A 15,816-nucleotide genomic window follows, 5' to 3' on the forward strand; every position below is an offset into this window, starting at 1 on the left:
CATAATCATTTTAAATCAGGGAAGAGATCCTTCAGCTTGTGTAGTAAAATAACAATTACAATATTGTGTAAAAAGACTTTTAAAAAAAGGGAATTAAAATTTACCAGAACAACTGGTATAAATGATAATGGAGGAGGTTCTGAGGAAGTGAAGCTCAGTTTTAGTGACCAGCATGAGATCACTGAGCCACATTGACCAGGGTGGTTAATCCTTAATCAGTACTCCGTTAGTGGATCTTGGGTACAACTATTGCCAGGCTGGGAATTAGAAGATAAAATGGACTGGGTGGCATGGTGTCACAGTGGTTAGCGCTGCTGCCTCACAGCGCCAGGGACCTGGGTTCAATTCCAGCCTTGGGTCACTGTCTGTGTGGAGTTTGCAAGTTCTCCCTACGTCTGTGTGGGTTTCCTCTGGGTGCTCTGGTTTCATCCCACAGTCCAAAGATGTGTGGGTTAGGTGGATTGACCTTTGTGTTAGGGGGAATTAGCAAGCTAAATAAAGATTATGGGGATAGGGCCTGGGTAGGATTATAGTCAGTACAGACTCGATGGGCCAAATGGTATCCTTCTGTACTGTAGGGATTCTATGATTTTCACTCCCGGTCACAACTCAGTGACCCCCAGGTTTTAAGAATCTATTTCTGGAAGCAGGCTGGCATTGTGGACAGCCAGCAATACTATCTAACCCCAAATCGAGGCCATTATTCTTCATTAGGGCTGCTTTGGTTATGTTAAAATAAGCCTCCTATAATGTACATAGGGTTTCATTTGACATTCCAGAACAGAACTGATTGTAAACCACACCATCCTCTCTTCAACCAGTTACTCTGGCATTACAGCAGAAGGTGTTCTAAACAAAAGGAAGGTTTTGTGTGGCTTGGAGAAGCAGGCGTTTTGGGCCACTCCAGACTATCAAGTAGCCATTTGCACTGGCACTGATAATCCCAAACCTGTAAAGTGAAAAATTGCAATTCTTCCAGACTAATTCCTTCACAAAATTTCCAAGTGTCATAACAGTAAAAATGATGCAATGATCTGTGCCAGTTTCTCAGGCGAGCACTGGAAGACTCCCTCATTGGTGGCATGTTCCCTCATCTCTCCCTGCCACAGTTCACTGGCATCCTGGCACGCCCAATGGGTCCCCCTGCCTGACCCCGGCATGCCTTCACATCAGGATCCAATATGCCCCCCCATCAAGACTACCTTCACAATCCATCCCTGCACGATCTCCTTGGCAGACCCACTGCTGCAAAGAGACCCCCCCCCCACCCCGCCCAATATCATGGACCCCACTTAGGCCCCACTCCCTCACCACTACCCGTGGCATACTGGCAGTGCCTAACTAACACTACCAAGTTGTCTGGTGGCTACTGCCAGGCACTGCTAGCCACTGCTAAGCACCGCTAGTGTGTCAGTTGAGAATGGCCAGTGTGCCAGTTGGGCACTGCCTGACTGTGCAGCCATACCCCCAGCCACCAGGGGGCTTCAGTGGTCTCCAAGCCCCCCCCCCCCCCCCCCCCCCCCAGTGTGACCATTGCGCCAGGTCTCCACTAGTGGAGAGCAGTAGTGGTTCTCACCATTCTTGGGCTGTGACCAAAGGCCGGCAAATTCTGAGCACTGGGATTTGAATGGATTATGCATATTTAAATGCTATTTTAAATATGTTAATCAGGATCACACCCTCATCAGAGCCATGAAGAAGGGGCCAGCGAGAATCACAAACTGTTTGGTGCTGCGTGTGAAACAGATTTTTAGGCTCACACACTATTCTCTGGGACTGGTGCAATCTATTAATGGTGCAGTGAGGTCGGAGAATCACCCCCATGGTAACATCAGAAGGCCGCACTTGCTTTAATTTCAATCTCTGGCAGTGGTCAGATGGTCTCATTAGATGGATATCTCGAGGCTGTTGGAGATGCTTTTACTTGAATTTTATATAAGGGAAATAAAAAGGAAATAAAGAACTAGTGTTATTTGATTGCGATAAAACAAATGTACTTGTAGATGGTAACATTTTTTGTCTGACCTGTCATGATGAAGACCAGGGTTGTACAGGTAGAGCTTTGCTTTTACTCCAAAGCACTAGCAATATGTGAATAGATAAGACCAAACACAGTTAGACATCAAATGAAACATACCTAGTTTTGCCTGTTCAAATCCTTCGATAGATGCCAATTCGGAAGCAAAATATTCATAGCTGTATTTATGAATTTTATCTCTCCCACTTCGTTCATGTGGGAAACCCACGTATAAGTAGAAGGAACAAGACCCAAATATAACTCTGTCCTGTTGAGGCAGAAAGCAGCTATCACTGTCATCATTTACCGTACAAAAACATCATAGGACTGTGCAGGTCTTTGAGATCTGTACGAAATCATAGAATCTCTACAGTACTGAAGGAGGCCATTTGGCACATCTAGTCTGCACCGACCATAATCCCACCCATGCCCTATCCCTGTAATCCCACATATTTACCTTGCTTTTCCCCTTACATTAATCGGGAAATTTAGCCTGGCCAATCAAGTTTTAAAGTTCATTTATTAATGTCACAATTAGGCTCACACTGCAATGAAGTTACTGTGAAAATCCCCTAGTCGCCACACTCTGGCGCCTGTCGGGACACTGAGGGAGAATTTAGCATGGCCAATGCACCTAATCAGCATGTCTTTTCGGACTGTGGGAGAAAACCCTTAGACTTCACACTGAGAGTGACCCAGGCCAGGATTGAATCTGGCTCCCTGGTGCTGAGGCAGCAGTGCTAGCCACTGTGCCACCCACAATCTTCAATTTATTGCGTAAGTTTTAAAAAGCAAGCATTTGTATCAATGTGAGAAGACATTCCAATCATTATGCATGTAAATTGAGTTTGTGTCTTTGTGATCTGTTTGTGATCAGAACCCCACCCACCTGACGAAGGAACAGCGTGTTCCGAAAGCTTGGGGCGTTTGCTACAAATAAACCTGTTGGACTTTAAGCTGGTGCTGTGAGAATTCTTTCTGATGCACACAATCCCCCATTGGGAACGGCACCAGGTGAGCTTCGGTGTTGGTTCACCAGCATGGACCTGGTGTGCAAGACCCCTACGGGGAGCACCACCAGCCCCTCGGCTCCTTCCCCCTTCAGCCCCCACCCCCTCAGACCCCCCTCAATGCTTTTCTGACAGCCCCCTATTCCCTTAGCTCTTCGTTCAGGCCACCTTCAGGCCATGTACCTTGGCAGTACCAATGGTGCACTGACCCCTGGCACCCTGATACTGACATTCTGGCCTGGCATCTTGGGTCCCAAATGGGTGGGCAGGGGGGGAGTATGTCAAGGAGTTAAGTCCAGTGGCCATTTGCCCCTCTGCCACTGCCAAGCTGCAGACAAAGGGTCCTGGGGTTCAGTGGGCTCAGGCCAGGGGCAAGGAGTTGACTGCACCATTCTCCTTTGGGAGAGGCGTCTTGTGGTTGGACTGCCCCTCCCAGCCCGGGCAGATCTGAGGATCAGATCTGGCATGGTGATTTCAGGCAGCCCTGTGATCAACATCACCATTTCTGTCTGTCAGCTGTGAAAATGTTGAAGTGGTCAAATCACTTCAATCTCCATGCCACCTGGTCACTAGCAGGCTTTTAAATCATTGCAGCACTCCATTCTGCAGCAGACATTGTTCTGCCAGAGGCTGCAGGTGTGAGCAGATTCCTTTGAAGTCCTCTAACAGTGAGAGATGTCAATTTCACTGGGGGAAGTAACCCCAGTAAAAAGTCTGACAACACCAGTTTTTAGTCCAACCAATAAATCGTTTGGACTAAAACCTGGTGTTGTCAGACTTTTTACTGTGTTTACGCCAGTCCAACGCCGGCATACCCACATCGGAAGTAACCCCTCCAGAGCTGTTCAATCAGCTTTTATTTGATGTCTCTGAGCCTTCCTAGAGTTTTGAAACCCTCTCTATTGAACTGAAAACCTCTGATTTCTTTCAATTTCATGGTACAGTGCTTTGAAATAGGCTTCCATTGACAGCTTAATGGATTTCTACTCAACCTCCAGTGAGCTTGGTTTATTTAGGCTTGAAGGCATCTCAAGTACTTTTATTGTTCCTAAGTTAGATTTTACGAAGACTCTGGGTGGGATTTTCTGACCACGCTTGCCCCAAACCAGAAAATCCCACCTGAGTTCAACTGACCTTTGCATGGTATGCCCCCCGCCCACTACAATACCCGTGGTAGGTGGCATGGGAACATTTCCTCCTCTAAGCCTGATTGCGTGCTATAATTTTTCAAAGGGAATAAGAGGTCTGCAAAAGAGGAAGTGAAACTCTTCATTCCCTCTGGCTGAAGACTGGTGTCTGTGCTGCTTGGGATCTCAAGCAGAGGTCATGACCTCAGGCAGAGCCTTAATGGATCATCCAATTAGCACTTCTGGTTGAAGATGATTGCAAATGCTTCACCCTTATCATTTGCACTGATAGGCTGCACTCCCTATTATTGAGGATGGAAACATTTGTCGAGCCTCTTATTAGTTGTTTAATTGTCCACCACCATTCACAACTGATCCATTAGTTGTGGGATCACTTAGTTCTGTCTATCACATTTTGCTTATGCTGTTTGGCATGCAAGTAGTCCTGTGTTGTAGGTATTATTCCTAGCAGGATCTCCTGCACTCTTGAATTCCTGGCTTGGAGGTAATGGTAGAGTGGGGGATATGCCAGACCTGAGGTTACAGATTGTGGTTAAATACAATTCCGTTGCTGATGACGGTCCACAGCATCTCATGAATGTGGTTTTGAGTTGCTAGATCTATTGAAGTCTTTCCCACTTAGCATGGTGGTGGTGCCACACAACACGATGAATGATATCCTCAATGTGAAGGCAGGACTTTGTCTCTACAAAGAATGTGTGGCAGTCACCAATACTATCTTGGACAGGTGCATCTGCAACAGATACATTGATAAGGAAGAGGTCAAGCAAGCTTCTTCCTCTTGTTGGTTTCCCCATCACTTGCCAAATCCCAGTCCAGCAATTAACGTCCTTTAGAGCTAAGCCATCTTGGTCAGTTGTGGTACTACTGAGCCACTCTAGGGGATGGGCATTGAAATCCCCCACCCAGAGTATATTCAGCACTCTTGCTACCCTCGGTGCTTCCTCCAAATGGTGGTGTTCAACATGGAGGAGTACTCATTCTTCAGCTGAGGGAGGATGATAGGTGGCAATCAGCAGGAGGTTTTCTTGCCCTTGCATTACCTGATTGCATGAGGCTTCATGCAACCCAGGGTTGATGTTCAGGACTCCCAGGGCAACTCCCTCCTGACTGCACATCACTGTGCCACTGCCTCTGCTGGATGTGTCCTGGTGGTAAGATAGAACACACCCAGGGATTGTTTATGTCAGGCTATTGTTTGACTAGCCTGTGAAACAGCTCTCCCAATTTTGGCAGAAGTCCCCAGTTATTGGTAAGGAGGACTTTGCAGAGTGGACAGAGCTAGGTATGCCATTACTAAAACTTGGTAAATAGATTCGAAATGAAGGTTTGAGAAAAGAAAGGATCAGTTAGACAGGAAAAATAATAAAGAGCTGAGAACAGTGAGTAAACAAAAGAAATTTGCTGAGCATAATTAAAAACAAACAGAAAGTCTGGCTAGCACACATCGTAGAATCATAGCCAGGAAATGGCAAATGGAATTTAATGTTGGCAAGTGTGAGGTGGTCCACTTTGGTAGGAAGAATGGTAGGAAGGACTATTACTTACGGGGCGAAAAACTGCAGCAGGCGACGGTGCAGAGGGACCTCGGGGTCCTTGTGCATGAGTCGCAAAAACCCAGCTTGCAGGTGCAGCAGGTGGTCAGGAAGGCGAATGGGATGCTGGCCTTCATAGCGAGGGGGATTGAATATAAAAGTAGGGAGGTCTTGCTGCAGCTGTATAGGGCATTGGTGAGGCCGCAGCTGGAGTACTGTGTGCAGTTTTGGGCGCCGCATCTGCGCAAAGATATTTTGGCCTTGGAGGGAGTGCAGAGGAGGTTTACTAGGCTGATACCGGAGTTGAGGGGGTTGAGCTATGAGGAGAGGCTGAATAAACTAGGCTTGTACTCGTTAGAGTTTAGAAGAATGAGGGGAGATCTCATTGAGACGTATAAGATGATGAATGGGATGGATAGGATAGAGGTGGAGAGACTCCTCCCGCTCAAAAAAGACAGTAGGACTAGGGGGCACAGCCTCAAGATAAAGGGGGCGCGGTTTAGAACGGAGTTGAGGAGGAACTTCTTCACTCAAAGGGTGGTGAATCTCTGGAATTCTCTGCCCGTTGAAGTGGTGGAGGCTACCTCGCTAAATATTTTTAAGACGCGGGTTGATGGGTTTTTGATAAGAGAGGGGATTAAGGGTTATGGGGAGAGGGCGGGAAAGTGGAACTGAGCCACGACAGATCAGCCATGGTCTTATTGAATGGCGGGGCAGGCTCGAAGGGCTAGATGGCCTACTCCTGCTCCTATTTCTTATGTTCTTATGTTCTTATGTAGAATCCCACAGTGCAGAAGAAGGGCATTTGGCCCCCCCAGGGTCTGCACAAACCACAATCCCACCCAGGGCCTATCCCCATGCGTTTACCCTAGCTAGTCCCCCTGGCACTAACAGGCAACTTAGCATGGCCAATCCACCCAACCAGCACATCTGTGGACTGTGGGAGGAAACTGGAGCGCCCGGAGAAAACCTGTACACAGATGGGGAGAACGTGCAGACTCCACATAGACTCGAGCCAGGAACTGAACACTGGAACCCTGCGAGGCAGCAATGCTGACCACTATGCCACCATGCCACCCTACTCCTCCTTAAGAGGAAATTGATTTGTAAGCAATGTTACGGAGGGAAGCATGCATGAGAAAAAGTTGAGGAAGGAAAAAAGATATCAATGCTGGATAGCTTGAAAGTTGAAGGAAGTTATTGGCAAATAAAACAAACTGGCATGAAATGGGGAGACAATGGAAAGATGAATATGAACCAAGGACCTGCCTTCAAATGACACACACATGATGATGATTATCTAGTCAAGTTACAACTGTAAAGTTTCACAAATAGTTATCACAGGCAGAAATTCACACAAATGAAGTTACGCTTACGAGATGGTGGAGCTGATATTTTGTTAGAAGAGCTATTCCATTGACTGTAACCTTGGCCTTGTTTACGGGCTCGAGTAACACTTTATCACCACAAACAGTAAGCATGGCATGCTTGTCTAGAATCCTAAAAATGCAAGGCAAACCCAGTCATTTTCTAATCTTCCATTTTATTGCAGTTTATCTCATTAAGAAATTATCTCCAAATTTTCCTTATTGATGTCTATATTTTATCTTTCAAAATTGGCATCACAGCCCTGACAATGTGGAGAAGAATCGGAATACCAGAAGGTTATTTCACCCTTGGCTGCATTTGTCAATCTCCGGACACTTTGTCGCAGATTGGTATCAGCCAAGCTTGAAAAGAGGGTTGGAAGCCTGTGAACCCTGGACATGATATTGTGTGTATGGTGGGAAAGTGGAAAGATCAGTAAGTAAATGACAAAAAGGATCCATCGCAAATCAAATATTCCAGTTACTTAATCAATTGCTTTGACGCTGAGACAGCTTTGGAGGGGGCTTACCATTGGACATCAGCAATGTCTGCCCAAATTAGGCAGAAGGTCTGCTGCCCAAGCAAAGCAGTGCCCTCACTGTAGAATCATGGACTCAGAGAACCCCTACAGTGCTGAAGGAGACCATTCGGCCCATTGAGTCTGCACCAACCACAATCCCACCCAGGCCCTATTCCCATAACCCCATATATTTACCTTGCTAATCCCCTGACACCAGGGTGAATTGAGCATGGCCAGTCAACCTAACCTACACATCATCAGACATGGGGGGGAACCAAAGTACCCAGAGGAAACCCATGAAGACACAAGGAGAACATAAGAACATAAGAACATAACATAAGAACATAAGAAATAGGAGCAGGAGTAGGCCATCTAGCCCTTCGAGCCTGCCCCGCCATTCAATAAGATCATGGCTGATCTGTCGTGGCTCAGTTCCACTTTCCCGCCCTCTCCCCATAACCCTTAATCCCCTCTCTTATCAAAAACATACAAACTCCACACAGACAGTGACCCAAAGCTGGAATTGAACCTGCGTCCCTGACGCTGTGAAGCAGCAGTGTTAACCACTGTGCCACCACACCTGATTGTAATCCCAATGGCTATATCAACAACAAGTGTGTGGCGCAGACTTTGCCCATGTGTACTGGGATTGAGCATCCTGACTGCTGCTGGTCACTCAGAAAAAGGCCTTGGGTTCGCCTATCCACTTCTCAGGACCTACCAGATGTAATAAAGAACAAAAAACAAAGGACAAAGAAAAGTACAGCACAGGGACAAGCCCTTCAGCCTCCAAGCCTGTGCCAATCATGGTGCCCTAACTAAAGAAAAAAACCTTCTCCCCTTACTTAGTGTGACTTAGGTCACCTTAGTGCAAGGTTGATCTCGCTCCACACCTCAGCTATGACTGTAACAATACATTCTGCACTTTCTCCTTTCCATCTCTATAAACGGTATGCCTTATCTGTATAACGCACAAGAAACAATACTTTTCAATGCGTTTGATAAGGTACCTCACAAGAGGTTACTGCAGAAGGTCAGAGGACATGGAGTTGGGGGTAGGGTGTTAGCGTGGATAGAGGATTGGTTGTCAAATAGGAGGCAGAGAGTGGGGGTCAATGGGTGCTATTCGGATTGGCGGTTGGTGACTAGTGGGGTGCCCCAGGGGTCGGTGCTGGGGCCTCAGCTATTTACCATTTATATAGATGATCTGGAGGAGGGAACCGAGTGTAGGGTGTCGAAATTTGCTGATGACACCAAGATTGGGGGAAAGGCAAATTGTGCGGAGGGTGTGGAGAGTCTGCAGAAGGATCTAGATAGGCTGGGCGAATGGGCCAGGAAATGGCAAATGGAATTTAATGTTGGCAAGTGTGAGGTGGTCCACTTTGGTAGGAAGAATGGTAGGAAGGACTATTACTTACGTGGCGAAAAACTGCAGCAGGCGACGGTGCAGAGGGACCTCGGGGTCCTTGTGCATGAGTCGCAAAAACCCAGCCTGCAGGTGCAGCAGGTGGTCAGGAAGGCGAATGGGATGCTGGCCTTCATAGCGAGGGGGATTGAATATAAAAGTAGGGAGGTCTTGCTGCAGCTGTATAGGGCATTGGTGAGGCCGCAGCTGGAGTACTGTGTGCAGTTTTGGGCGCCGCACCTGCGCAAGGATATTTTGGCCTTGGAGGGAGTGCAGAGGAGGTTTACTAGGCTGATACCGGAGTTGAGGGGGTTGAGCTATGAGGAGAGGCTGAATAAACTAGGCTTGTACTCGTTAGAGTTTAGAAGAATGAGGGGAGATCTCATTGAGACGTATAAGATGATGAATGGGATGGATAGGATAGAGGTGGAAAGACTCTTCCCGCTCAAAAAAGACAGTAGGACTAGGGGGCACAGCCTCAAGATAAAGGGGGGGCGGTTCAGAACGGAGTTGAGGAAGAACTTCTTCACTCAAAGGGTGGTGAATCTCTGGAATTCTCTGCCCGTTGAAGTGGTGGAGGCTGCCTCGCTAAATATTTTTAAGAAGCAGGTTGATGGGTTTTTGATAAGAGAAGGGATTAAGGGTTATGGGGAGAGGGCGGGAAAGTGGAACTGAGCCACGACAGATCAGCCATGATCTTATTGAATGGCGGGGCAGGCTCGAAGGGCCAGATGGCCTACTTCTGCTCCTATTTCTTATGTTCTTATGTTCTTATGTGACAATAATAAATCAAATCAAATGTATACCTTACAATGGAACATCAGTAAAACAGGGAAATAAGAACACTGGTCCAAGCTGTATTTGCTATTGGATTCAGAATCTGGCCACTTGGTTAAGAGATAGTTAGTTGCCTTATGAATCCAATTGACATTAAATATAAGACCGTACAGACCACTGTTCTTTCTTCCCTGTTTTTTTTCCCTTCTGGGAATTGTGCCCCCACAAGCTTAAATTTAAGCATAAGTAACAGACTGCTCACCCGCACCAAACTTCAGTTTTCCTCGTTACACATGTCAACAATGGGAGTGAATTTATTCCCAATGTTTCACTTACCCCAGTCCTTTCAAAACGATGTCCTGCTCCGAAACAGCGGTTCGTCCAATTGCAGAGGTTCCTGAAATATTTGAATACGTTTTTGGCTTCACCACCCAATCATCATATTTAAAGAACACAAACTCATCCTCTCTACCTGCTTGGCACATAGCAAGAAGTCAGCTGACTCTATTGCAGATGAGAGTCAGGACCTCAGTAAGTGTTATCAGCCACAGGGAACACATGCAGACATCTCCCTGAATACTTATGAAGTACTCCCGAGTACTTCATAAGGTTAAAGTAAATGTAATTCTGTCCCCTTTGTTTTAACTCTTTCATGCGTGAATCAGTGGCGAGTGCTTCAGAACAGCAGTAAATACTTCAACAGTCAGATTGAACAGATTGGGTCTTTTCACACTTTAACAAGCTTGTCTTACTGTCACAGCAGCAATACACTATAAATGCATAAGGTGATTAAAAGTCTCAATCAGTGTTACCCTCGCACCATTAGTCATGCATAACGGAGATGTTCTCAAAGCTTTCCCCCTACCCTGATGAATAAAGTATCGAACCACCCCAGACAGTTGGGGATCTTCATTAACATTCAGAAAATAGGGAAACTCTGTCACCATTTTCTCTTCCTAAAAAAAATAAAAATTATTGGTTACGGTTCCATTCTCTCATTTCTTTATGGATTAAAGGACAAATCTCATTGCTGTTTAAATAGGAGATTCATTCAAAATCAATATTCGCAGATGTAAAGCAATCTTAATTGCTTGTACTTAATGTTTTTTAATTACATTGCCTGTGCTTGTTTTCCACCAGAATAACATGCTCATGTGGGCATCAGCTCCGGTGAAAACACATTTGATATTTATTTCGTTTTCGTGCTACATGGGCCTGAAAGAATTTTTTAAACGGATCAATTCTGCTTCACTTCATGAGCTGTAAATTCTTATGTCTGCGCTCTTTTGAAAATAACATGCCGATAAAAGACAGGAAACGCCATATGAAATGAGCTGTAAACTCCCAAGAAGGAAGAGTTGTAGCTCTTACTGCACGTAAACAGAATAGTGCACTCCTGATTTTGGAACCCTACATCTAATACTGCTTAGTGATTTACCACTAGACCATATCTGTACACTAGATAGGGGGGTGGTTAGCTCAGTTGGCTGGACACCTGGCTTGTGATGCAGAGCAATGCCAGCAGCGTGGGTTCAATTCCCATTCTTGCTGAGATGATTCATGAAGCGCCATCAGAGTAATCACCTTGCCCCTCATCTGAGGTGTGGTGATCCTTAGGTTAAAATCACCACCAGTCTGCCCATGGCCATTAGTGACTACAGTAAAGTATTTTACCTTTATAATAGCTAGTAAGATACATACATGAATGATTACCTTTGTAATACTGCTGTATCGTTGCTCCCATTCTCTCTTTGCTTCTTCTAGTTTCTGTTGCCATGATTTCTGCATTTCTTTCAACTGCTGTTCATTATCCACAATTAATCCTTTTAGCATCTCTGTATTGAATGATACATGTTATTCTTCCAATCATGAGTTTCAGATTAAGATCACAAGTTATTACTAGGGCTCCACTTTCATAGGGGGTGATCTTACCTGCTCGTCACATTGGTCGATCAGCGTGGTGAGCTGGCGAGGCAAAAAAGTCATGTTTGTACTGGGTTTCTCTCAATCTTACTGTTGCTGAATTGCTGGAGTAATCAGCCCAGGCGCGAGGCCAATTATAATATTCACGTGCTAATTTTAACTTTATTTGTGAGCCTGGGACACAATCATCCAGGCTCACTTGACTTAACAGCCTTGCAGGTGGAGATTCTCACCGGCAAGGATCACATGTAGTCTCCAGCAACAGGGACCTAATGTGATAGCCTCGCTGGTGGGACCAGAGGCCACTGAGGTCCCTTGCATGGTCAGGGGCAGGGACAGGCAGTGTCCCATGGGGTAAACAGGAGCAGCGATCAGCCAAGGGGAGTAGGGTGTGGTGAACCAGAGTGGCAATCATCTGGGGGGCTGAGGGTAGGAATTGGTCCACCATCGGGGGGCAATCAGTAGGGGGAGTCTCATATTCCCAGTGTACTGTGTACACTTTACACAGGGTGGTGGGATATCATGCGTAATGGCGCCATATAACAGTCAGCAGCTGGTTTCCTGACAAGAATAGACTCCATCCATTCCCCCTACTTGCCTCTTCTTTTTCTGTAAGTGGTATAAGATTTGAGTTTTTCTCTCGCCAAAAAAAGGACCTGAAACGTTCCAGTTTTCATGCCTGTTTGGCACTTGGATATTTTGGTAAGATCACCCCCCCATAGTTTCTCATACTCTTAGTATCACACCTGCAAATAATTTAAGTTATTTTAGAAATTAAAGAAAGCAATTTGATTTCCAGAATTGAAGGACTAGTGAATTTAAGAAAGTCAAAATCTGAGATGTGTAAATCTCAGAAAAGCAGAAGAATTATAATGAAGGCTCAGCTGGCTTATGAAGTGGGGGGAAAAATTAATGTAATATATAGTATTTTTCCTCAACTATAACGCAATTGAAAACATCCCTCATTCAACAGCAATTAATCTCAAGTCTGTACACAATGAATAAGGGCAAAAATGTCATAGATTCTGAAAATAGGCGTAGGGATTAGAATGGATGCTAAAACCCAATCCCTGCCTTCGGATACAGGTAGCATGCAGGCCTCATTGAAATAAGTGGAACATGCAGTTAGAATTAAGCATACTGCTGAGTGGTACGTGCTTGACCAGGGAGTGCAAAATCATGAGAGGCTCATTCAACTGTAAAGTTGACATGCATTCTGACTTGAGCACGTGCTAGAAGTCATTCTAGACATGACTCTCACATGAGAAAGACAGATGAATGAAACAACTTCACAGAAAGCTGACTCAAACATTTTTCAGGCCTTGGTAAAAGGGCGTGGTGAAGAGGAGAGGTTCAATCTACACATCCAATAAGAGCAAATTAAATGTATTTTGTTCTCCTTTTCATTCGGAACTCAGTTTCTTCCCTTATACATTTCCCTGGAAATGTTACGAGCTCCAGCCTTGAAGGAGCCAGGTGCCAAAAAAGTTCATGGCCACAGTCACCTACACAGCCACTAGCAATGCCATCCCCACGCTTCTCTGAAGCTACAGATCAGCCTCCATCAAATGGCAAGTTTCGGTGATGACCTCCTTTATGCAGTAGATACATCACACTCTGCTCTCACTGAAGTAAGTAAATTGTTCCATGAAAACCTTGAGTGAATTTGGCTTCTTCCTGGGAGCCCTTCTCCCCACCATTCATCTCCTCCCTCGTCAAGCAGCTTGTCCTCCTCTATATTGCCTGTGCCAAAGCTCCTTATGTTCCTCTGCATTGCCTGTGCTGATATTCCCTGCCTCCTCTGTATAGTCTATGTCAATGCTCTCTGTCCTCCTCTGTGTCGTCTGTGCTGATATTCCCTGTCTTCCTCTGTCTTGCCTGTGCCAACGCTTTCTACCCTCCTAACTGTAAGCTGTGCTGATGCTCTGTATCAGGGAGCAGGCCAAGGGGAAATAGGGAGCAGGTGGTATGAAGTCAGAACCACACATCACGCCACCTCCTGTAGACTTTAGCAACTTCAACTACCAGTACAAAGCACTCATCATTAACACAATTAACTCAGTTATAACCAGTAGAAATTAATCAGCAAAACATGAAAACAATTGATAAGTCCTTTAAATAGCACAGGTGGAGATCCTACTGCTAAACTCACATTCAGTGCAAGATTAAGTGGCAGCACTAGCTGGAGTGATTATCTTCTGAATGGTGAAGTAAGTGAGCTGAAATAACTGCATCTATTTTGGTGTTCTCCCACTCACACTTTCGGAAATTCTGTCAAAACAGCCAGAATCTTGGCTGAGATCCCAAAAAGAGCCCCAAATAGGAGTACGGTCCTCATGGAATATAGGATTCGAAGTGATTGGGTGGCAGTATTGAGGGTTTCTGGACAAATCCTTCAACATTCAAAGTAAACTAGTCACAATTCAGTGAATTGCAACAAAGAAAACACCCAAAGCAGGTGTTTCGTCACTGGCACACAGCACGGAAATGCAATGGTGCAGATTAGACCTTCTGAATATTAAATTCTTCAGCACTCTTCAGAGTCTGCGGGAAACCCAGCGTCAATCACAATGCTGTGGGGTAAAATGTCACCGGGGTCTGAATCACATCATCAGACCTTGACTTTTAAATCTCACAAGCTGTTCAAATCACGCCTGTTAGATTAGCACAGGGTTCAAGTGTAGCCTGCCAAGCTGCCTATGTATTAACGCCTTGCATACCCTATTCTCATGGGGTTAAGTTTTTGCATGTAAAGCGGATGAGCAGCACTTTACGAACTCTGTCCATCTGCTTTGCTGTGGCCCTTATTTGCCATTTGGCTCAGAGTTCCACATCGAAGACCTGGTGGCTATTTTCCCACTCTTTAATTGTAGCACCTTGCATGTGTCATTAACAATTTAGTCTCATTTTTACTCCATCTGTCTTGCATTCAATTACGGAATCTACAAATGCATTGATCCAATAACATATTAAAAATATAGAGTCAAATACATTAATATGTACATGTGTGTAGTCTAATGCATGTGCTCACAGAATTTAGCACGTTACCTGCAAAATAGGATTGCAAGAACAACAGTTCTTAATATAGTACCACCTAATCTGGCTCAATATTGAACCTGCCACAGTATTGATGCCTTAAAGTTGATTAACTAAATTGGATTAAAATCCACCAAGGATTTATGTTTGTCCTGGCATTGTGCAAACTGTCAGTTTTGGATCAGTGGTACACGCTTTCGTCATCAGAAGGTTGTGGACCTAAGCCCCTCCCCAGAGACTTGCATGCACAATCTTGGTGACGTTCGAGAGTTTGAGAGAATGCCACGTTGCCAGGTTGTAAGTAGGACGTTGAACTGAGGTTCCTTTCTAATGAACGCAAAAGATCCCAAGTTATTATTTCAGGGGGTTTAGTGGAATTGGGGTCTTGTGGCGCAGTGAGTAGTATTTCTGCCTCTAGGCCAGAAACCGTGAGTTTAAATCCCACTCTGGGAATTGGCAACCAAAAAGGCTGCATTCATATCACAGCCAGGTCAAGTCTCAACTTGGAAATCTTTCCAATACTGCCTATGGCAGACAGTAGAAGTGGAAGAGTTTCCAGGTTAGCCAGAACCTGCAAAAAGCAACAGCAGCACCTTGCCAAACATACCATGGATCAATACATGGAAGTCCATTGTCACTAATCTTAGGATAGGGTATCTAAAGAGGGAAAGAGAGTGGAATTGGCCTGATTGACATTACATATCTCAACCAGCATAAATAAAACAGATTATTTCATTATTTGGCGGGGGGATCACAATGTGCACAAATTAGCTACCCAATTTCCCAATATTCAAACAGGGATCACAGTTCGAAAGTACTTAAATTGGCTGTGAATCACTTTGGGCATCGTGAGGTTGTGAAAGGTGCTATTTAAATGCAATATCTTTGATTTATAGTACCTCTTGCACCTTCAACAGAAAGGAATAATGAAGCAAAACACATACATTTTTCACGAGATAGATAATGGCCTTTCGTATCAGGTGCACAAAAGTTAAGCAAATACAATACACAAGCCTCATTCAGCAGTAATAAGTCTGTCCAGGCAATAATTATCCTAAACTATGTTCTGAATGCTGG

General features: G+C 45.1%; 1 protein-coding gene across 1 annotated transcript in view; it reads right to left on the minus strand.

Moving 5' to 3' along the window:
• The window catches only part of LOC145352361 (kinesin-like protein KIF28), a 51,939-nt gene that overhangs the window by 15,735 nt on the left and 20,388 nt on the right, over nt 1-15,816 (minus strand). Inside the window, exons 10-11 of the mRNA XM_080202113.1 lie at nt 11,494-11,615; nt 10,646-10,736 (exon numbers count right to left, since the gene is read on the minus strand). Of these exons, the coding sequence (XP_080058239.1) occupies nt 10,646-10,736; nt 11,494-11,615 (213 nt within the window). The remainder of the gene's footprint in view (nt 1-10,645; nt 10,737-11,493; nt 11,616-15,816) is intronic.

Source organism: Carcharhinus amblyrhynchos, chromosome 14 (assembly GCF_965287045.1).
Source record: "Carcharhinus amblyrhynchos chromosome 14, sCarAmb.v2.hapA, whole genome shotgun sequence".
NCBI lineage: Eukaryota > Metazoa > Chordata > Chondrichthyes > Carcharhiniformes > Carcharhinidae > Carcharhinus > Carcharhinus amblyrhynchos.